This window comes from Typopeltis vanoorti, chromosome 15 (assembly GCF_054136105.1).
Source record: "Typopeltis vanoorti isolate ZY-2024b chromosome 15, IOZ_Tvanoo_1.0, whole genome shotgun sequence".
Classification (NCBI taxonomy): Eukaryota; Metazoa; Arthropoda; class Arachnida; order Uropygi; family Thelyphonidae; genus Typopeltis; species Typopeltis vanoorti.
This window is the reverse complement of record NC_143563.1, coordinates 26,642,410-26,667,376: the sequence shown is the minus strand read 5'-3', so window position 1 is coordinate 26,667,376 and position 24,967 is coordinate 26,642,410. Positions and strand designations below refer to the sequence as shown.

General features: G+C 34.8%; 1 protein-coding gene across 1 annotated transcript in view; it reads left to right on the top strand.

Annotated features, from left to right (window-relative positions):
* The window catches only part of HDAC3 (histone deacetylase 3), a 134,910-nt gene that overhangs the window by 38,233 nt on the left and 71,710 nt on the right, over window positions 1-24,967 (top strand). Inside the window, exons 6-8 of the mRNA XM_090405260.1 lie at window positions 5,328-5,383; window positions 16,422-16,555; window positions 19,309-19,389. Of these exons, the coding sequence (XP_090261386.1) occupies window positions 5,328-5,383; window positions 16,422-16,555; window positions 19,309-19,389 (271 nt within the window). The remainder of the gene's footprint in view (window positions 1-5,327; window positions 5,384-16,421; window positions 16,556-19,308; window positions 19,390-24,967) is intronic.

Sequence of the window (24,967 nt, the reverse complement as noted above, 5' to 3'; positions counted from 1 at the left end):
TTGTATGGAAGGTGGGGAGAGAACATGGGGGCATCCATGGAAGTTAAGGTTATTCTCAGTCAAGAAAGCAGTAAGAGCTAGGTTTTTCTCCCAGAGAGCAGTAAGAGTGGAATAATTTGCCTTTAGGGATCGTAAGTGCATCTAGTGTAAATGAATTTAAGGGAATGTATGATAACTGGGTTGGGTAATTTACAGCCTCCCTCAATGAGTACATGACTCCCTGGAGGTCTCAGATAATAATAATATTTCTTCTTCATGTAGCTTCCTCAGTGAGAGGGTGCAGCACCGTGTCCTTCCAGTTCTCTCTGTTGGTGGCTTTCCTTTTTGTTTCTGCATAGCCATGTGATCCTGTCCATGATCTTATATCTTCAAACCATGCCCTTTGTTTTTTGCTTCTTGATCCTTTTCCCATAATTTTTCTTTCTAAAACTGTTAATATCCTCTGTCCTGCTGAATCTCTCAGTACATGTCCTGCCAATCTCATCTTTCTCTGGATCATTTCCTGTAATAAAGATCTCTGTGTTCTCATTCTCTGTAGGACATCTGTATTTGTCACATGTTCTGTCCATGGGATTTTCAGAGCTCTCCTATAGCACCACATTTCAAAGACCATTATCTGTTGCCTACTCTCTTCTTGAATATCCAGGTCTCACTTCCATATGTGAAAATTGGCCACACTAATGTTCTTATCATTCTTTTCTTTGTCTCGATACTCACAGAACTTCTGAGCAGATCTTTATTTGTCCAGAATGCATCTTTAGCTATGGCTGTTCTTATTTTTATTTCTTTATCTTGCTTTCCATCGGCAGTAAAGTAGGTGCCTAAACATTTGTATTCTGTTGTATGTTCAAATTTCATATTGTTTATGAATATTTCTGCCTCGGATCTGCTTTCTTTGAGATTTTCATAAATTTGGTTTTTTTTGCATTAATATCTAATCCAAATTCTTTACCTCCTTCAATTAGTAGCTGCAGTAATTTGATTAATTGTTTCTGTTTTCTGCTATTAGAATGGTATCATCAGCATATCTAAGATTGTTGTATTTTATACCATTGATACTAATTCCTGTTTTTTGTTTTTCAGTCTTTTTCATCACTGTCTCACTATAGATATTAAATAGATTTGGTGAAAGGATACAACCTTGTCTAACTCCTCTTTTTATTTTCGCTTCAGAAGTGTCAGAGTTAAACAGCTGCGTTTTCTGTTTGGTGTAAATCATTTTTATAATCTTAAGTACATGATCTTCTATGTCTAATTTATCTAATATATTGAACATTTTATTATGTTTTACCCTGTCAAAAGCCTTCTGAAAGTCTATGAAGCATATGTAAATGTTCCTATTTCTTTCAAATGATCTTTCTATTAGTATTTTTAGTTTTCCAGGATAGCATTAATGGTTCCCATTCCTCTTCTGAAGCCTTTCTGTTGTTCACTCAATTCACTGCTTATGGCTCTTTCAATTTGTTTGTTAACGAAGGTTAAAATAATTTTAGATGCATGGGATATTAGGCTCACAGTTCTGTAATCCTCACAATTTTGTGCATTATGTTTCTTTGGAATTGGTATACAGATAGATGTTGTAAAAACTTCAGGTAATTGTATTTTATAGATGTCCTGAATGGATTCAATTAAATAGTTGTTATTATTGCCAGTCAAAGCTTTTAGCAGCTCAGCCGGAATATTATCACACCCAGGGGATTTATTATTAGGAAGATTCTTAATTATATGTTCTACCTCCTTTCTTGTGGGTAGAGTGGTATCTGTTGTTACGTTTAACTTAAGGTGTCGTGAATCATCCAACATGTTACCATTATCACCATCATCATCATAGAGATCTGATAAGTACTCCACCCATCTTCCATTTAACTTTTCCTTATCAATGAGTATGTTTCCATCTTTGTCCTTGATGTTATTAGACTGCGGGCGTTTTGTTTTTCCATTAAGTTCTTTCACTTTCAGGAATGCTTCTCTGATTTTGTTCCTATTTTGTAATTCTTCTATCTCAGTGCACTGCCTATTTATCCAGTTTTCTTTCAGTCTTTTACATAACTGTTTGATTCTTTTATCCAAAGTTTTATATTTTAACCTTTCTTCTTCATTTGCTCCTCTTTTCCATGTTCTTCTTTCATCAATAAGTTTGATTACCTGTTGAGTTATCCATGGTTTTTTCTTTCTTTCTTCTTGTTTTTGCTCAAAATAAGTGTTAGTTATGATGAGATTGCTTGTTACAGAAATCAATCAGTTTTTGTTCTCTCTCATTCCGAATTCCTAGTCCAAATGGACCCATGTGTGTAGATGTTCTCTCTGATCTCCAACTTTTGTGTTTCAGTCACCAATAGCACAAATAACTCGATCTTTCTTGCCTCCGACTTCCTTTATACACCATTCTATTTCTGCTTCCTCATTCTATTCTGTAGGAGCATATATTTGGATGATCAGCATATCTCTAGGTTTAGATTTCACTAGAATTGCCATTACTCTATCTGATTTTTTGATTATATGGATAATGTTTTTATTAGTTTTCTTCTCTACAATAAACGCTACGGCTCTTCTTGATATTTCACCACCTGATGTATATATTTTATATATCTTACCATTTGGAAGTTTCGACACAAAATCTGATGATCCTTTCCAAAAAGTTTCACTTATTCCTAGTATACTAATATTCAATCTCTCCATCTCTCTCATCACATTAGCCAATTTCCCGCATTTATTCAATCCTCTTACATTCCAAGTAGCAACATTCAAGCAATTTCTGCATCGAGTTTCTTTATAGCAGTCATGGACTGACAATACTGCAGGGCTTGCTATATCACCCTGACGCCACCGTTCTGGGCATATTGAGACTACCCGGGCTTTAATTCTTTTCTGTGTAGACATGATGCTTTACACAGCGGCATTTTTTACGGAATGGGCTGCCAGAACCATCCAACCCCCAATATGAATGGAGGACTGCAGTTGTCGTTGGTTAACAGGTCCCATGGACCTAGTCGGGAGGCCTACAAAGTAGTGCCACTGACCATCCCCCTTATCCACCACTGAGGGGATGCCCCGATGCACCGTGACAGCCCAGCGACTGGATAATAATATTATGTTATATTAATATAATATTAGGGTCCATGAGATAGAGTATCTGGGAGAGAGATTACAGTTATCTGCTCTGTCCCCTGGACATATATTAAAATCATTGACAAACTTATCCAGATATCTGTAATGGGGGTGGAGATTGACTCCCCTCTCCATTTTCAAAACTTAGTTGGGACCTAATATCCTTACCTACTTCATATGTATGATAAAGGAGGTCAGATTTAGAATTGTTATATGATCCCTGCCATCCTTTCATAGCATTAGTTACTGGGAACTTTGGAATACGAAGACAGTTTTCTGTAGTGCATATGGCAGCTTATCAGCATGATATTTAACTTCTTTGTTGAAAGTTTTTTCATATAAATTAAAGTCAAGAAATTATATTCTTGGTTTAATATCCTTTCTTCAAGTATAAGCAAACAAAGTTTGCACATGAAGCATCTTCATGACTAGGCTACTTATATATAGAGGCTAATGACTTCACATCAGTTGCCTTAGTATCCCATAATGCAAAGCACACCCCATTTCGGATGTATAAGTGGCCCTCCCATAATGCTTTATGGGAGGGCCACTACTCAGACCAGTTTTGACCTTTACTGAGGTATATTAAAGGGTTACCTCCAAAAAACTGAGTAATCTACAAGATCACTCAAAATCTCACTAAGGGATGCTAAAGGATCACTACTAAACTCATCACTCATGTCACTCCAGGACAGGAAACTCAGCAGTGGCTCCACCCAGTGAGATGCAAAAATTGGCAACTGAGTGGGAGTAGAGGTTCTGCTTGGTGGTTCATTTTTGCCTGTGGAAATCATATATTTCCCCATATACAAGTAGAGAGAGTATCACCTTATATTTAAAATACTCTTGATCAAAGATTGATGTTGAAAGTTTTTTCACTTGGTTATACTGTAAATTAAAGATGCCAAGAAATTATATTCTTGGTTTAATCCTTTATCCAAGTGCAAGCAAACAAAGTTTGTGCATGAAGTATCTTCACAACAGGGTCATTTGAATATAGAGGCTAATAACTTCACATCAATTGCCTTAGTATCCCACAATGCATTTCTTGGCATCTTTGATTTATGGTGTGATGAAGTGAACCATTTTTTGAACATCTATCTCTGATCCTGTTGTTGCCTTAGTATCAGTTGATTAAATCCAATTGCCTTAGTATCCCATAATGCAAAGCACATCCCCTTTTGAATGTGTATAATGCTATTCATTATGGGAAGGCCACTACCCAAGACCAGATCCTGACCTTTATTGAAATCAAAACCGGTCTTCTTGGTAGTATTTTAATAATAAGGCGATACACTTTTTGTCTTCTTGTATATGGGAAATATATGACTTCTGCATTACTTCAACCTTGGTATCTCTTCTGGGTCTGGCTCCCATTAACGAGACCTCAATAAAAGTCAAAAACCAGTCTGAATAGTGGTCCTTCCCATTAAGCATATCATTATACACATCCAAAATAGGGTGGTGTGTTTTGCATTATGAAATGCTAAGGCAATTGATGTGAAGTCATTAGCCTCTATGTACAAGTAACCCAGTCGTAAAGATACATCATGTGCAAACTTTGTTTGCTTACACTTGGGTAAAGAATTAAACGAATAATGTAATTTCAATTTTCATTTTCAATTTATATTTAACTTCTTTGTCATGCCATTAGCTCTTTGCTCTGATCTGTATTGGCTACCTCTGATATTTTTATCAATACAAAATGTTTCCTCACATAATTTAGTTCAGTGAATTATAACTATTGAGATAGTTTTGTGAAGGTGGTTTTTGTTTTAAAAATTCTCAAGATGAGATTACATCATTAGCCCATTCATGATACTTATGTAGTCTAGGTTTATAATCTTTCATGGTGAAACCACATAAAAGACTCTAAAGATTAACTTACATAGTTAAGGAAGGCAGTTGTTCACATAGTTGAAAAGATACTTTCCAGTCAAACCAGACTACACTTAGTTAAATTCATAAAAATTGAATCCTTTTTTTAGGCGCTTTCATGATTAGGCATTTGCTGTTAAACATTTAGCAATCTCTATCATATTAACTCTGATAATTCTTCAAGGTTTGAAATATAAACTACAAGTAGTATTATGAGCTATAATTTTGTATTCTAACAAAAATTTTCCCGTTTTATTTAAATCAGACTGTAATTATGCATGTGCATGAATATATTTGCACACACACAATTTTTATGTATTATTTGCACGTTTATCTTTCAGGCATCTGGTTTTTGTTATGTAAATGACATTGTGATAGCAATCCTAGAGCTTCTCAAGTAAGTTTTTAATCTTCATAGATATAATTTATTATTTTTTTACAATAGTTGTAGAAACAAAACTTGTATGTCATGTAATTTGAGGCAAAACTAATTCATCATTGTTATTATCATTTCCTGATATGTACCCTCAAGGGCTATACAGGATACTGTGATAGTACAACACAATTATGTTCTATTAATTCTATTATGTTTATCAAGGTTACTGTATATATATTTATGTATATATATATATATATATATATATGTGATAATCGACTTTTACTCGGTTGTTGTGATACATTTTAAAAACAGATTTAATGACTAAAAACCAAGATAACTTATAAAGATTTTAATAAGAATAATACGACTAGTTTCGGCTTATAACAGCCTTCCTCAGGTATTCTTAAAGGAAAAGAATAGTAATAAACATTGAAGTATCTAAACAAACTGAAAATTACAGGTAAAAATTGCCACACATAATTGATACCTTTGTATGTTTGTTAGAGACGCCTCGTCATTTAGGCTATAGATGTCATGATCGGCTTTTACTCGGTTGTTGTGATACATTTTAAAAACATAGATTTAATGACTAAAAACCGAGATAACAGTTATGTGTGGCAATTTTTACCTGTAATTTTCAGTTTGTTTAGATACTTCAATGTTTATTACTATTCTTTTCCTTTAAGAATACCTGAGGAAGGCTGTTATAAGCCAAAACTAGTCATATTATTCTTATTAAAATCTTTATAAGTTATCTCGGTTTTTAATCATTAAATCTATGTTTTTAAAATATATATATAAAACAGTCTTATGTAAAGAGTTTCTTGTAGTTTTGTTCAGAAGACAAAAAATTAATATTGGAGTCATGCCATAATATTGTGAGCTTGTTAACAAATGTTCCTGGAGATGACACATTGTCTTTTGCAGGAAAGCTTCATTTCTGATACCATCAGACTGTTCAGATTCAAACAGTGTTTAGACAGTACATTTTTTCGATTTGGTGTTACACATGAACAGAATGTGAAAAAAAAAACAACTTAGCTCATCACTTTCCTTACATTGGCAAACTTATTCATGGAGTCCCTCAAAAGATAAGCTTTAGAGAACACTGCTGGTTAAGACTGAGAATATGCTTATGTCAACATTCTTATCAGAACAAATGAAGAATTTACAGTCCACTTAAACAGCTTATATCCATTTCATCGTAAAATTAGAAGATGACATGTCTCTCCCATTTCTGTATGTTTCTGGAGGGTGGTGAACAAACTAGAACTCAGATATGCTGTAGGAAACCAGCACACACTAGTAGATACCTCCATATTACATTCCTTCACCACCTGATAGCTTTATGATATATCCAACATGTGATGGATAGAATAGCAAATATATTGAAGCAGTATGGAACTAAAGGCAGCCTTGATCCCTCTTTGCAAGATCTTGATATGTTTGTCCACCTAAACCATTATATTCTCACCTCCCCCACCCAAAAAAAAGGGAGTTTACAAAGTCTGCTGTTGATGTAGCATATGTTATGTAGACATAGGATGCTTTGGCATAACGCATCAAAAATAATGAAAACCAAAGAAAACATAAGTGAGGTCTAGTCTTCTAAACAAAAAATGGGTCATCAAGTGCTTTGGCAACAAACTAAAATGGCCTATTGCTTACACTGGTTCAGTTACATTAAGAATACATAGGAGGAGCTTCTGAAGTGTTAAGTACACTCAATATAAACCAAGAATTCCATTAAACCAATTCATAGCGAAGAATTTATGGAGACATAACACTCGTGTTAGAATAATTACTTAACTAGGAAAGTAACATTCGACGTTTCAACCTCTGTATTGAGATCATCATCAGGAAAAATACATATGTATAAGATACAAACTATATGACCCTGAACTATACAAAAGTAAGATGAATCTAAATGCTTGTTAATCATTCACCTCTTGTAAGTTATAGCAGACATTTGATCTTTTGTGGAAAAATGTTACTTTCCTAATGTTAAGTAAAGTAATTATTCTAACGTGTGTGTTGTCTCCATAAATTCTTCACTATGAATGCTGGCCACCGTGTAACCTTAAAAGAAAGAATTGTCTATTAAACCAAGTTTTGGTCCTCTTTTATCAAACATCTTAACCATGCAGACCTAGGATATGATACAAACAATTTACTTTGCATCATTACCTCACATGTGTGAAATTGCTATCTGCATATAATTGTTTAACTATTTTATTCTGTACTGTCATTTGAATGTTGTAGTTGACTCTGATTTTAATATTTTAAGCTTTTTTTTTTCCCTTGAAGCATTCTACAAGAATGCAAAACCTGGTAGAGTTAATAAGCAAAATTTTTTTTTTTTATTATTATTTCTATATGATTAATTCTGGTGCACTTTTGATATGTTAATATCTTCATTTTTAATATGCTTCTGCCATTGATATTCATGGATGGCATCGGTGAAAGCTTGAATGTTGTTCATAAGAATGCATAAAATTGAATCGATCACATTTGATAGTTACCATTATAAATATGAATTTGGGAAATGTTCTAATGAATTTGGGTAATTTGGGATGGACTTATGTTTCTTAGTGGAAGGCCAATAATAGTATTTTTTTTTCCCTTCCCACATGAAATGTGGAGAAGAAATGGCTTTTCATTGAGTTTTTATTAATTTTTTTGTTTCTCATAAAATTCTGTGATGGACATTCATTTTGGAAGGGGTTCCAAATAAACTACATATACAAATACATTTTGGAAAATTATGGAGACAACTACTGTGTTTGAGTAAAACTTTAGTTTAATATAAACCAAAATCCACATTCGACGTTTCGACCTTTATATCAACATCATCTTCTGGAGCATATATACTATATACAGAGTAACAAGCTGCACTACAATCTACATGGTTTGTTAAAGTTACTGACCAACCGTTACAACAATTATTGGCCTGACCTCTGATGAAAAAAAAAAACTTACTACATCAACGCTAGAGTCCTATTATTAATATTATCTATTGGTTGTAAAATTACATTGGGAGCAACAACAAGTCTATATATATATTTCTATGAAGATAGCCAAAATGTATTCGGATCACCGTGTAAGCCTAAAAGAAAAGATATACACAAATAAAACTTTTTTATTGCAAAATTGTATCCAATAACTTAAAATTAAGATAACATTCCTATTGGATAATTTAATAAATGTTTGTATCTGCATATGCTCATCATATCCTAATTTCATTATTAAAGATGATTTAATATAAGATCCTGATTTTTGTTACATTGTGGTATGTAACATTTCAGAAGTCTCCTTTAGCTTTTGATAGCTATTGGATTTATGAGGGAAAATATATGAAATCCATTATCAGTATTCTTTTTTGGAGCAAATGCACAACCATGATCATTAGCTGAAACATTTAGACTTGTTGCTCTACAAAACTCACGATATCATAAATGCAGTGTTAACCTTCTGTCATTTGTGTAGTTTGGCAGTGATGCTAAACCAAGGAGAACAATAACTAATGAGGATGAAGTGGAGATCTTCTGCAGGATGATCTAAATAAATTTAGGTAAAGGAAAATGGTTGCTGATTCAATCTCAGAGTGTAAAGTTATGGAAGGCCAATAATAGTTTTTTTATATTCAGTTGCATAGATGGAACCACACTGCAAGGAATTAGAAGTTATAGCAGACAGGTGAAGTTCAGGGGACATATTGTAAAAGCGGGCAGAATATTTTGAAGGATCACTTGGCTGTTAAGAAAGTGCCTGACAAGCAGGATAAGGATTGCAGTAATCCACCATTTATCTGACCCTCAACTGACTTATACTTGCATATCACCTACTTCTGGTAGAGTACCATGTAATATTGTATTTCATTTATCTAACCCTTCAGTTATCAGAACTTGCTATTCTGATGATTGAGGAGTTGAATAGATGGTAGATTATTTCTGTCTTTTTATAAGGGTTTGATATGACCACGTCTGAACTATTCTGCACAGATTTCATCACTCGAGTTTCTTATTAACATGGAAGTGATGGAGAGAAGTCAGAATTAATTACCAAAATGGCAACTGGTTTATGAATTCCTATGAAGATAGCCTGAGGGTTTATATATTATAAAGCTTAGCTATTGGGCAGGAAAGAGGAGATAAGACAGAAACATATAAGTTACTAGAGTGTTTATATCAAGTGGTTGCTAAAGAATTTTTCCAAATGGTCACTGGATGGGAGAGAACAAGAGGTTACCCATGGAAGTTATATAAAAGTACGTTAGCCAAGGATGTAAGGACTCAAATTTTTACTTGGAGAATACTAAATGATTGGGATAGTTGCCAGAGGCAGTCATGATCACTTTGTTAGTGAACAACTTGAAAGAAAGAAAGATGTTATTATTCATTGTTTCAATAATGGTTGGTGTGAGCCTCTTGCAATGAACCATTGGACTCCATGAAGGTGCCCATGTAATAATACAGTAATCTACCATTTTTCTAACCATGTTGGGAAGGTGTTTTGCAATTCAGATAATTGAAGTACAATTACATGATGCTTTAACAGAAGTCAGTTGACATGCAAGAGTCGGTTAATTAAGGACCATTGTTTTGAATGTCAGATAAACGGTAGATTTAATAATAATTTATGCATATGCTTTTATTCCTTCTTTTAAATCAGTCATACTGAAGATGCTCACAACATACTGAACAAAAATTCTATTAATAAAGAAAATAAGTAATCTGTAATTTTTACAACTTTTGTATTTTTTATGTAACATGGCTATTTAACTAAAGCCAAACATGTGGAATTTTCAGTTAAGAAGGGATATATGTAGATCTTCAGGGCAGGTAATTGTGACGAGCTTAGGAGGCAGTTGAAAGCAGTGTCCGTGCATAAGAATCTGGAAGGGAAGGATGTTAGCAGTGCATGGGAGAAGGTTGTGTAATATCTGAAAGGAGAAATATCAGACTATATACCGAAGGTCAGGAAGATAAAGTGGGAGATGTGAAAAAAAAATGCTGTAGCAGGTATATAAGGAGAAAGGTGAACAGGAAGCTCACAGTCAAGAAGGGTGATCAGTGTAGTAAATAAGGGAAAATCAGATTTTGAGAGGAAATCAACTGAGCCCAAAGTAAATTCCAGCATTATTTTACTGTGTGGTAAGTAAAAAGAAAAATGACTATGGAAGGATAACCTTAACCAGTATACTGATATAAGATAGTGATAGAAGCAGATGAAATAGTTGAGGTACTGAGTGACTCCCACAAGGGTCTGTCATCCAAGTAAAGATATTGCAATGATACGAAATGATATGGCAATAGAGGTTGATGAATGGGGAGTACTTAGGAAATTGCATAATCTCAATGTAAATACAGCCCTAAGAGTATATGGAATATCAGCCTGTGTATTACAAGATTGATCAAAGGAATTAGCATTGCTTAATCCTCAGCTGTGGTAAAGTGGTGCAGAAGATTGGCAGAATAGTTCCATTGCATAAAGGATACTCAAAGACAGAGGTAGGGAATTGTAGGCCAATCACAATCTTGGGAATGGCAGTAAAGGTATTGGGAAAAGTTGGTCAAACACAAATTCAGGAATTGGTGGATAAGATTATGATACTTTGCAGAGCACAGCATAGCTCTGTGAAGGGCAGATCATTCTTTAATAATTTACTCACTTTTTTGTAATAGAGTGACAATTGAATTGGATAAAGAATAACCACACAAATGATACTGCTGGATTTTTCAAAAGTATTTGACAGGATACCATGTGGAACTCTAATGTGAAAATTGTTGAAAGTTTTTCCACTTGGTTATACTATAAATTAAGGATACCAAGAAGTTATATACTTGGTTTAATCCTTTATCCAAGTATAAGCAAAGCAAGTTTGCACTTGAACTATTTTCAAGACTGGGGCAACTCGTGGTAAAGATGGTATGACTTCACATCACTTGCCTTAGTATCCCATAATGCATGGCACATATCCTTGCAGACATGTATAATGCTATGCATTATGGGGTCACTACCCAGACCAGTTTTGACATTTATTGCGATCTCATCAGTAGGAGCCAGGCCCAGAGGTGATACCAGGGTTGAAGTAATGAGAAGTCATATTTTTATATACGAGCTGCCAAAAGGTGTCACTCCTTATTATTAAAATACTCTGGATAAGAGATAGTTGTTGAAAGTTTTTCCACTTGCCTATGCTATAAATTAAATATACCAAGAATATAATACCAAGTATGTAATTTCTTGGTATCTTTAATTTGATGATGATGCAAAATTGAGAAGTGTAATAGTCGATCAAGGTGATATAGAGAGTTTGTAGAATCATTTAAATAGGCTGACAGTATGGACAAAAGATAATGGATGCCAGTTAAATGTAGAATTGTAAAGTTATGCATTTTAGGATGAATGTTTACTCCTGGAAATTGATGACTCTAGAGATTTAGGGCTTTTTGTAGATAGGGAGTTGATATTCAGAAGGCATATTGCAGAAATGGCCAGGGTAGCTCATAAGATTACTTGGTTATTAAAGAGCACACTAGCAGAAATAAGGAAGTTATCATTCCCCTTTAAAGGTTGGTACTGCTACATCTGTGTTATCATGCATAGGTCTTATCATCTGGGTTTCTTGGGAATAAAGAAATGTTGGAGAGTAGCTAGAGGTGACTCACCATCTTGGTCAGTTACCAAGATGGTTAAACATTCAAAACAATGGTTCTTAATTAATCGAATCTTGCATGTCAACTGACTTCTGTTAAAGCATCATGTAATTGTACTTCAGTTACATGTGGAATGTGGAAACAGCAAAAGAAGTATTAAAATAAAAACCAATTAGTACAAAATTTAATCAAATGTGGATAGCATGGTATAAAGAAAGAAGAGGTGAAAAAATTAGAGAAAGAAAATAAAATCACTTTTCACCAATATCTAGAAGATAAAATAAATAGTGAGATAAGGATTATTAAACAAAAATACTGAAATTTGTAATTACTCCAAAGAATTAGAACATGATTTTTGTAATAAAAAAAGAAATTATTTGTATTAATAGATTCAAAAGAAAGAACTAAATCATCATCATCAAATTCCTGATATATACACACACACACACACACACACACACCCTCGAGGGATGTACAGGATATGATAGTACTACATGAAAAGTTTACACCTTACTAACTTCCTATCTACAATTTTCCTACAAATCAGTCTGTTACCTGTCAAGACTCCAATATTATCAGGTCTTATATTTCTATCCTCTAAGGCACTTTTTACTATATCAATCCACCTATATCTTGGTCTTCCTTTGAGTCTTTTTTCCTGCCAACTTGGCAGAGAATACTTGTTTCGCTAATCTTTCCTCTCCCATTCTGCTTAAGTGATCATGCCACCTGAGATTAGCTCTGCTAATGCATTCCTGGATGCTGACAATGTCAAGTTCTTTCCTAATATCCTCATTTTTAATATGATATTGCCATTGATGCCATCTGTTCACACCTCTGATCTTTCTCAGGACTCTCATATCTGCAGTTTCTAGTCTCTGGTCAAGTGTTTTACTTCTGACCCAGTTCTCAGATCCATAAGTTAAAACTGGTTTGAACACTGTCTTGTATACAGCTAATTTAGTGTTCTGACTAATTTCTCTCTTATTCCATATGACTTCAATTATTTATTCAATACTTATTCATTTATTCAATTGACTGCCTACCATACCAGCTTTGTTGATTCTGTTGTCTATTTCCATATTTAATTTACCATCTTCGCTAAAAATCTTGCCTAAGTCGCTGAAATGTTTTATTTGTTCTATAGGTTCACCATTCACAATGCAGTTGATATTTTCATTGTCTTTGTCTTTTTAATGCTGACCATCATACCATATCTATTAGAACAGTTATTCAATTTAGTCAGGGAATCTTGCAAACTTATACCAGATTTATTTAAAAGTATAACATCATCTGCATAAAGCAAAGAGCTGAGATTAACATTTCCAATTTTGATATCAGGTTTAATACCACTTTCCTTCATAATGTGATCCATATAGATAATGAATAACAGAGAGGATAATGTACATCCTTGTCTCACTCCAGATTTAACATTAAACCATCTTTCTGTACTTCAATTCTAAGTGCTGACTTACAACTCAAATAAAGACTAAGTATTGCTAGATATAATGCCCCATTAACACCATATAACTGTAGCATTTTGAATAGCTTCTCTTTTGGCACTTTGTCATATGCCTTTTCCAGATCTACAAAACTTAAATACAGATCTTTGTATTTAAGTTAGATAGTTGAGAAATCATTCCCATGATTTCTCAACTGTCGTAAAGTGAAAATCTGATCCTGGCAGTCTTTATTTGGCCTGAATCCAGCTTGTTCTTCACCAAGCTTCTCTTCCACAATCCTTCTCAACTGTTTCTCAAGTATACTTGCATATATCTTACCAGGAACACTCAGTAATGAAATACCTCTGTAATTCTCACATTCAGTTTTACTTCCCTTTTTGTATATATGGTACTATGAGAGCTCTACTTCAATCATCTGGAATTTGTCCATCTGTCCTGATTTTCTGAACTATGCAGTGCAGCCACAGTAAGACTTTTATACCTCCATACTTGATCATTTCTGGTTGAATATCATCTAGTCCTGCTGCCTTTCCACATTTCAGGCTTTTGATGGCTTTTTCTACTTCAAGTATGGATATGTATTCCTGACTTCATTCCTGGTCAGTGTTTTTTACCACTGTGCTGTCATTACTGCTTGTTTCATTTAGCAATTTTTCAAAGTAATTACTCCATACTTCAAGGATATCTTTTTCTCCTGTTTTCATGTCACCTTTATCATATCTAACTCCTTTTATAGCTCTTTCCTCCATTTGTAAGCTTCTTCAACAACCTCCAGAATATTTTGCCACTTTCTTGATATTTATTTTCTGTGTTCTTGCCAAAGTCCTCTATTGACTGTTTAGCTAGTTTTACACAGTATTTAGCTTTCTTACATTTGTCTCCGTATTCTCTAAGAGCACAAGCTGACTTATTTTCCAGGAACTTTTGATATGCTTTCTTCTTTTCAACTTCCTGTGTCCACCATGGAGTTCTGATTTTTCTATTCTTACAGACAATCTCACCACATGCCTCTCTGGCTGAATCAATCATTGTTTTCTTCAGGGCTTGCCACAGAATCTCCAAGGTTTGGTTCCTGTTCTCAAACTCTTTCATTTTTTCTTGAATAATATTTGTGTATTTTCTTCTACAGTTCACATCTGAGAGCTGCTCAACTTTTATTTGCTTGAAGACTTTCTTACATGTTCTTCTTTTCAATATGAAATTCAATTTTATCCTGCTCAAGACTAAATGGTGATCACTTCCAGTTTCAAATCCTCTGTACACTCTGGTGTCCTGCACCAGTGGGAAAACATCACTATCAACAATAACATAGTCAATGAGACTTTTCTTATTCCTTGCTTTTTCTCTCCATGTGAATTTGTGCACATTTGTATGTTGGAATATGGTGTTAGTAATAACCAGTCCATGTCCTGAGCAGAAATCCAACAGGTATTTGCCATTATTATTAGCTTTGCTCTTTTCTCCAAATTTTCTAAAAATATTTTTGTATGTCTGACATTCATTTCCTGCTCTGCTATTTAGATCCTCAACAAGGACCAACCTTTTCTCTTTCATTGTGTCAGTTGCTTTCTCTAAATCCTCAAAAAATTCCTCCACTTCTACCTTAGTAGAACATTCTGTGGGACCATAGGCACAAATAAGTATCATTGTCCAGTTCCCCATTCTCATATTTTCCCACATCACTCTACTTGAGACTGCCTGCCATTCAAGATTAGCCTTGTATTTAGTGTTGAATACTATGGCTACTACTTCTTTTCCTTGATTGTCATTGCCTGAATATAACATTTTATATTTTTTGCTCTGAAAGATCTTTCTAGTTTTTGCCTTTTTTGTTTCAGTCACCCCTATTATGTCAATCTGGTACTTATCCAATTCCTCAGGTGTCTCCATTTCTTTTTCATTCAGGCTTCTTATGTTGATAGTACCGATCTTTAACTCTGGTGATGTTGAGTTGGGGTGTGTTTTGAGATTTGTTCCAGTAGCTGACTTTTTGCTGTTTGCCCTGGTTCCCTGGTGAAAACAACAGGGGCTTTGTTTAACCGGGCGACACCCCAGCTGGCATGAAATTCTGAAATTTGAAATTTTTGTTTAAGCCAATAAGAATACAATTTGGTCAGCTAAATCCCAAATTGCCAGCCATCCTCGTCTGTTTAGTATCCAGATACCTAACAGGGTGTACCACTTGAAGGTGAGAATTGGACATTAGGTCAGAAGCCCTGGTCGGTTCTTCGCATTCCTTTGAAGGCTATGTGGAGGTCTCCTCTCAGTTATATAGCTTTGACCCTTAAGCACCCCAAAAGGACTAAATGAAAATTAGTTGGAAATATAATGAATAATTTCAATAAATAATTCACTGTCCATTGAAAAATGCAATGTACAGAGTATAGAGCAGTTGTGGGGAGGGAGAGAGAGAGAGAGGACCTGTTTTGGGGGCATTTTTCACACTTTTTTATTTATATTAGTTTAGATTTTTTTTTTTTTTTTTTTTGAAAAAAAAATTTCTTCTTGGTTAATTGGATTTAAGGTTTTAAATTTAACAGGCTGCATCCTGTTGGCTTTCTCTGGAAAATAAAAAGTGAGAAACCAAATAGCATTCAACTTTGAACCTTGATTTACAGCAGTTTGAATTTCAGTCCTGATAATTCTTATAATAAGAGTAATGTAGTCACTGATTTGGTGCAGTGCTTAGCTTTAAGTTACTGCTGTGACTCTTGACTGTCTTATTAATTTGAATATTTCTCCCCTCTTCCTGTTCTGGTTGAATACTTCTAATTTTGAGCTTTATGTAATGCATTCTAAAAAAATCCTGTAAATGTATTGAATTTATAGTATAAGCAAGTTTTTTTGAAATTTGAAGGGAGTATACTATTATTTATATCAAGATTAATCTATAATTTAGTTGTCATTTTGCATGGACTCATTATTTATTTACAGATACCATCCAAGAGTCTTGTATGTTGACATTGATATCCACCATGGAGATGGTGTACAAGAAGCCTTTTATTTAACAGATAGGGTAATGACTGTGTCATTTCACAAATATGGGAATTATTTTTTTCCTGGAACAGGTCAGTATACATTTGCTATGAAATGCATTGTACTAATAATGATCATTCACTATATGGGAAAATCTCCCATATTGCTGCTGCCTTGAACAGTATTGTTTTTAAACTGCAATTTTTCCATTATGATATCTAAAACTCTCTGGTATTTTCTCATGCATTTTATTAGCAGTAGATTTTGCATGTCTGTTGGCACACATACATACAATTGCTTCTCTAAATATCACTCTATTTTGGAACATTATTTTCTGTTTGCTATACTTGTGTTAATCTATTACTTTTTTCCATTTACTCCTTGACATGAGGAATACAAAACTGTATAAATATCACTATGTTCTCCTTTTTGAGGAGAACAAATAAAAAAACCATGGTGATTTATTATTGTAGAAGTGAGATCCAAGTTGTATCTGAGAGGAAGATGAATTTAATATGTGCTGCATCCCCTGTTGCGAAAGAGCTTTAGACATAATGAATGTCCATAATGCATACTGTGGTTATTAAAAAAATATTTTCCAATTTTATTAATAAATAGTGTATTATGACATGTTAGTATAATTTTTTATGAGATGAAAAGGCACTATCGAAGTAGCTATCACTATGTTCAGTCTCCAGTTTCTGTTTCTTTCCCCTTTCTTTACGCATGCAGTGTGGGTGATATCCTTCATGGATATGCTCAATAACTGTAATTAACTAGGGGAGCTAGTTCTTCCTCTATTAGTGGGTATCAGAGTTAAGCAGCTCCACAGGCTGGTCTCTAGATAATACACAGGAATGAAACCAGATGGTTATGAATCCAAACTGTTCCTGACCACTTATTGGATACTCCTACTGATTTCTCTATTAGATCATGCCTGGTGGAGTCAGACTATATCAGTATGGAGATAGATATATTCTGACTCCTGGTGGAGTCAGAATATATCTATCTCCATACTGATGGAGTGTATGTCAATGTATCTGGTATGTATCTGGTCAAGTATATGGAGATAGATATATAGAATGATGTCAAGTATCTATCTCCATCAGTATGGAGATAGATACTGTCAAGACCACGGATGGATAAAAGTGTGTGTGTGTGTGTGTGTGTGTGTGTGTGTGTGTGTGTGTGTGTGTGTGTGTGTGTGTGTGTGTGTGTGAAAGAGAGGGAGAGACACGCACAAGTTTGTGAGCTTTTTGCTCTTAGACTGCATGCTTCTACTCTTTGACATCACCAACCATAGGTGAAAATTCTATTATAAGTAATAGATGAATTTCATCACCTGTTTAATGGAGACCTGAAATGACTTGAAAAGTTCCATGTTTGGTCTTTAGAACAGAGTTTCTAAAGACCAAAGATTATCTAACCTTTAGCCCACCTGTGGTGCGGGTAGGATGAATGTGTAAAAACATGAAACACTATCAAAATTGGCAACATTTGTGGGTCAGAAAAACTCACAAAAAAATAACAAAATCACAAAGCATATCAAAAAACAACATAAAAATCACAAAACAACAAAATCCCATGGAGGGAGTGGGAGGAACCTTCAATGTGGTCACAACAGAAATGATGTGCACCACTACTTACATCAAAACCTGATCTGCTGTTCTCTCAGAACCTCAACTGGCACCATCTTCAGCAACTGTTTTCACATCTTGACCATCCAGAACATTACTTCATCCCGAGATGACGTCCTCACCTCACTAGATGCAACTTCATTATACACTAACGTGGACGTCCCCAGAACATTAGACATCATACACACACTACTCACAGAGGACCACACTCTACGCACGCACAAAATTAACACAAAATGACATCATTAACTTGATCAAACTCACAATATCCGTCAACTTCTTTAAGTTCAACAACTCCATATATATTCAAATTTTCGGTCTCCCAATGGACCAAAACATCAGTGGACAACTAGCAGAATTATTCCTGGCACACATAGAATCACTCCTACTCCCCCCCCCCGGCATCACCTTTTATGGCAGATACGTAGACGATATTCTATGCATTGGTAAATCCTCACATATCACCGCTTTACAAACATCACATCTAGAAATGTGACTAGCAGACTGTTCACATCGTTCAACCATTTTTTAAATTTGATGGTGTAGTGGTTTCTTTCACTGTGTAAGATCATCTGGGAAATTAGCTCAATTGAACTAATATGAAGGAAGGAGTTACTTCTTTCTCAGGCACCAATACATGTCGCATCATGCAGCTATTTTCATAAAAATTTGGATGTAATTGTTTCTTACACTGTTTGTTTTCTCCTGATAATTTCTGCACAATTGGACCAAAATGGAGGAGTGGTATTGTATAGGAGCAAAAGAAATGGAAAGTGCTGCAAAACACTGCATATCACATCATTCAACCAGTTATTTGTTCACTGTTTTACCTATGTCATCTAAAATAATAACTGATGACTCATTTAAAAAAAAAAAAGTGATTACAAAAAATGTGATCAAAGCACTGAGAAAGCAGGTTGGCTACAATCCAGAAGTGACTACTTGACTGACATTATTGTTTTAATGTAAATTCCTTTTTGAAATTTGAGCAACCATAACCACAGTAGCAACAACAACAATAATACTAATTATCAAAAATGTCAGTGAAGTAACTGTAGCTAAATTAAAGCTAGCCTCTTACTTTCTCAATACTTGGTTCACTTTTTAATATATGAAATTTTGTATTTTGTGTGTGTGCACAGAATATAACATATATAATGAAGAAATGATAGTCTTAAAATATTTGCTGTTTGTTTATTTTTTTAAAGGGGACATGTATGAAATTGGTGCTGAAAGTGGTCGTCATTATTCTGTAAATGTACCGCTCAAAGAAGGAATAGATGACCATAGTGAGTAATTTTATATAATAACAATGGTGTAATATTGGAATTAGGTGATTAGTTAACATTCCTTTTTGTTTAATAGAGTGGATTAAACATGAGAAATTTAATGACTGCATTGTTTCATCTGAGTCACAGAGGCATCATTGGAGAAGTGTAATGTGTGCACAAAAACTTGAAAACAAGTAACAATATTAGAACTAAAAGTCTGAAGTTCTAAAAGTCATGCCCTCTGTGTTAGGAAACTTTGATTGTTCGGTGGGAGATCTAAGAATTATATTTTTTGATATCTTGGGAGTTTCACGCAACCATATTTATTGAGATCGGATTAGTTTTTAAGATTTGCTGATTCCACAAACAGTATTTGATGTTTATACTTACTATAGTGAAGCATGGTAGTTTTTACCATTTGATCCTGCAAGGTGTGCAAGACATGATCTTGCACACCTGATGCCTGATGACTATAATTGTGGCAACAGATGTATTTCTTATGTTCTTCCAGGCCAATGTTGACATTTCCAGGATTGTTTGTAATAAGACAAGTATGGGCAACTTTTACCTAGAACCTAGGTGTATTATTAAGGGAGGGAGATGGTCTTTAGGGACATAGATTTACGTCACTACATGTGAAAGTGGTGCAGAGTTTATTTGTTCAAGTTCTGACTATTTTTTCTGAGGTGCTCTAGAAATGAGCAGTAATATGAGCATTACTATAATCTGTATATTGAAAGGAAGAAGAGATGGTTTGTTAATTTTGTTAGAATTGTTGCCATTAGATAAAAAGGTGTGATAAATGCAGTTAACATCAACTGTGAGGGTAGCCTGGTTAGAACAGAAGTTAGCTTTGTTAACTAAAGTTTTTATAATACCATATTGTTTGGGGTGGGGGGTTGTGAGTGCATCTTGCTGTGTTGGTTTTCTATAAACAAGAAAGCAAGTGTACTGTATGTAAACATGTCAAGAAAATTTGTGTGTGTGTGTGTGTGTAATAAACACTATTATGTTATTACAGGAGCAGATAAGTGTACTGGTTATTGTAGGTCTCAATACACGTGAATTCAACCATAAAACATGTCTTGCTCAGAGACAATGCCATTTAAAAACTTATAGAGACAGTCCCTTCACCTTGTTTTTGTAGTGTTTGTAAGAAATGCAATGTTGCATTACTCTTCTCTTATATCCCTTGAGATGTCTCTGTGAGATGAAATATTGTGTCACTAAACCTTCATTTAATTCATTTCTAGTTATGCCTTCATTCCATTAAATATATAAAAAAAAAATAAATAAAAAAAAAAGCTGCAACCAGCATTTAAGCCTAAATACATGATTGCTGATATTCCTTTATCTGTATAATTCATATTTTTTTAATGGTTTAAAAATGTAACATGCTTTTTTTTTTTTATTATACAACGAAACCAGTCACATGTTGCATTCATTGCTATTAAACATTTCTAGAATAGTATGGTTTAGAATTTCTTAAACATAAAGGTCATGTTGCTCCTTTTTAAGATATAATTTTGGTTAGTAAGGTTTATTTCTAGGGCTACCTTAACTCAACCAATGTTTCAAGCTAATAAATCTATGAAATGTAAAATTTATATATCGAATTTTATTTTTTTAAAGAGTTATTGATATAGAGACATGCTTGAACATTCTTGAAAGAAGTTATTTTTTAAACTCTTCAAAATTACTATAAGGATTTTTATATACAGAATTTAAAATCAGTGAAAACATAATATGGGAAGTTGAATAGCTAAAATAATGTATGACTGGATAGAAATATTAAGTGAGAAATATAGAATAATACAATATGAGTATAAACAACCAATTGAATTAAATTTATTGAGATAAATAGGAATCTAATAATGTACAAAATAAGACTAGGAATGAAAAATCAGTAATATATATGGGAATCCAACATGACATGCTGGTTGTTTGTTTCCATAGTTTTTTTCTTACAAGTGTGACCAAACATAACCTTGGCTATGTATTGTGTAATGACAAAACTTTAAAAAACAAAACATAATGGTCATTTAGGGATTTAAAAAATTGTATTTTGAAAAATAAATATAAATAGTCAAAATTCAAGTACTTGCATATTTTACTATATTTCTAATAAGGATGAATTAAAAAATTAATAGAAAAATTAAAAATGCTTATAAGTGCTTTGCTTTTATCTTTTATTATTATTATTTTTTAATCACTCCCACACAAGCAGCTGCAAAGCCTGTAGAAAAACCATGCTATGTGTGGGCATGAGATCAAGTTATTCTTTTTGAAAAGCTGGAGGTTGTAGTCTTTGGGGAAATACTTCATGGAGAAGGGTTTTTCCACAGAATGAAAGATTAACGAGAGTAGCAATTTTGCTGAATCAACAATTCAAATGTAAAAGGATGTTGGATGAGAGGGATGCTTAAGGGTCAAAGCTGTATAACTGGAAGGAGACCTTCACATAGCCTTTTAACGAATGCAAAGAAATAAACAGGGCTTCTGACCTAATGTCGAATACTTGCCTTCTCATGGTACACCATGTTAGGTATCTACCTGGATACTGAGAATGGGCTAGCAATTTGGGATTTAGCCAACCAAATTATATTCTTATTGGCTTAAACCATAATGCAAAATGCTGGTACAACATGAGAGAATTTCATTTTGGCTTGGACATCGCCCAATTAAACAAGAACCCTGTTGTTTTTGTCAGGGAACCAGAGTGAACAGCACAAAGTTAGCTACTGGAACATGGCCCAACTCAACATCAACAGAGTTCAAGATTGGCATAAGAAGCATCAGTGGAAAAGAAATTTAACTAGCAGAAGAATTGGATAGGTACCAGTCGACATAATAGGTATGACTGAAACAAAGAAAACAAAAACAGGTGAGATCTTTCTAAGCAACAAATACAAAATGTTATCTGTAGTATTCAACACTAAATGCAAGAATAATATTGGAAATAATTTGAAAGGAAATATCCACTTGTTTGCTTATGATGCACAATTGGGAAGAGCGATAGTCAATGAAGGTGATGTAGATATCTTGCAGAATGACTTCAAGATGCTGGCAGTATGTGCAAAGGTAAATGGCTGTCAGTCAGTGTAATGTGGCTAAGTGTAAGATGATGCACTTGGGGAGGATGAGATCCCATACTGTGTACCATATTAATGGAATTGAACTTTGAACTGGAAAGAGTTGAGGGCATATTTCAAAGCTGGCCAAAACAGCACATCAAATTACATGGTTGTTGAAGAACACATGCTGACAAGCAGGGATAGTTCCACTATAAAGTTATTGTTCCACTTTATAAGGCATTAATAAGTCACATGTGGACTATTGCACACAGTTCTGGTCACTGGGATTTCTTGGTGATGAAATGGTGCAGAGGATCCAGAGGTGATTGACAAGGATTGTTGCAGGTCTGTGGGCTCCAATAACTAGCTGATAGGCATAAGAAAGGAGATATGATAGAAGCATATAAGTTATTAAAGAGGTTTTATAAGATTGATACTGATGACTTTACTGAAAAAAGTCATCAGCACAAGGGAGAGAACAAGGATTCATCCCTGGAAATTGTGTAAGAATGTGTTGATGGAAGTATTTTTCACTTGGCTATGCTACCAATTATATATTTGGTCTGATCCTTTATCCAAGTGTAAGCAAACAAAGTTTGCACCTGAAGTATTTTCAGGACTGGAGCAACTCGTGGCAAAGGGGGTATAAGTTCTCATCACTTGCCTTAGTATCCCATAACGCAAAGCACATATCCTTGCAGACATGTATAATGCTATGCATTAAGGGAAGGGTCACTACCCAGACCGGTTTCGACCTTTATTGATGTCTCATCAGTGGGATTCAGATCCAGAGGTGGTGATACTAAGGTGGAAGTAATGGAGAAGTCATATTTCCATATGCCAGTTGCCAAAAGGTGTCACACCTTATTATTAAAATTCTCTGGATTAGAGTTAAGTTGATGGAAGTTTTTTTCACTTGGCTATGCTACCAATTATCATTATTATTATTATTTGACACTTCCAGGGAGTCCAAGGACTCATCAAGGGAGGGCACCTGCTCTACAACTCTGTCTCCACTACTCAATCCACCAACTGACCGCAACTACACCAATGCCATCTACTGCCGACCACCACCACTAGTATTTCCACAGACACAAACATCCATGCCCACGCGGGATTTGAACCCGCAGCCTTTTGGTTGGAGAGCAGATACGTTACCCACTCAGCCAGCCAGGCTGGATTAAACCAAATTATATATTTGTTTTAATCCTATATTCAAGTGTAAGCAAACAAAGTTTATGCCTGAAGTATTTTCAGGACTGGGGCAACTTGTGCAAAGGTGGTATAAGTTCCCATCACTTGCCTTGGTATCCCATAACGCAAAGCACATATCCTTGCGGACATGTATAATGCTATGCATTAAGGGAAGGGTCACTACCCAGACCAGTTTCGACCTTTATTACCTCATCAATGGGAGCCAGACCCAGAGGTGGTGATGCTAAGATAACTGATAACTGATGTGGCTTGATAGATATCAATCCCATGGATTCCGATTCCTTCATCGCTCTGAAATAGACTTATATTAAAGGTTAGCGAGCACCTGGCTCACCCTATTTAGGGCTGTACGGAGGCGCCTGAACCGATAAGCAGAGCTGCTTTCGTGCGCTTATGTTTCCACCTATCGTGTTCATTCATAGTTAGATGACTCTTGAATGAGTTGATTGGGATGAACAGCTGCTTTGGCAAAATAAGCAGTGGCAATATTATGGAGAAACGTGGGAATATTGGCATCACGATGTAAGAGAGCATTTCTGACAAACCATGGAGCATTGAAAATCATACGGAGCCACTTGTTTTGAATAACTTGTAGCTTTTTGATGTTGGTGGGGAAGTGTGACCCCAGGCTGGCGATCCGTAAGTAAACGAGGGTCTGATAATTGTTTTATAGATCCGTAGTTTGTTTTCAGTGCTGACTTGACTTCTTCGATTGAGGAGAGAATAGAGTTGCACAATTGCAGAGTTTGCTTTTTTTGCATAAACTATGTGGGAGTTAAAGTTTAAATGGTTATCAAGTTGAATGCCTAGATATTTGGTGCTAGATCTTCATGGGATGGCTGTATTAAAAAGTTTAACTTCTCCAAAGTGAGATGCCTGTCTTCTTGTGAAGAGAATGGCAGTGCTTTTATCGACATTTACAGATATTCTCCATTTCCTGAACCAGTTTTCTACATTTGTTGCTGCAGTTTGTAAGCGCTGCGTAGCTATATTCGGCCTGAGAGATCTGCTAAGAATTGCCATATCATCCGCATAACTAGCTATAGTGGTTAGTGATGTGCTAGGAAAATCAGAAACAAAGATGTTAAAAAGCAGCGGTGAGAGCAGCGAGCCTTGAGGGACACCAGCATTGATTTTTTTCAGTGAGGATCGAATTCTGCGCAACTTGACCTGGATTTTACGGTCCTTTAGAAAGGAATCAATAATTTTAGTAAGCTAAGAGGGATGTTGGCTGAAATTAATTTATAGATGAGACCTTTGTGCCACACCTTATCGAAAGCTTTTGCAACATCTAAAAAGATAACTCC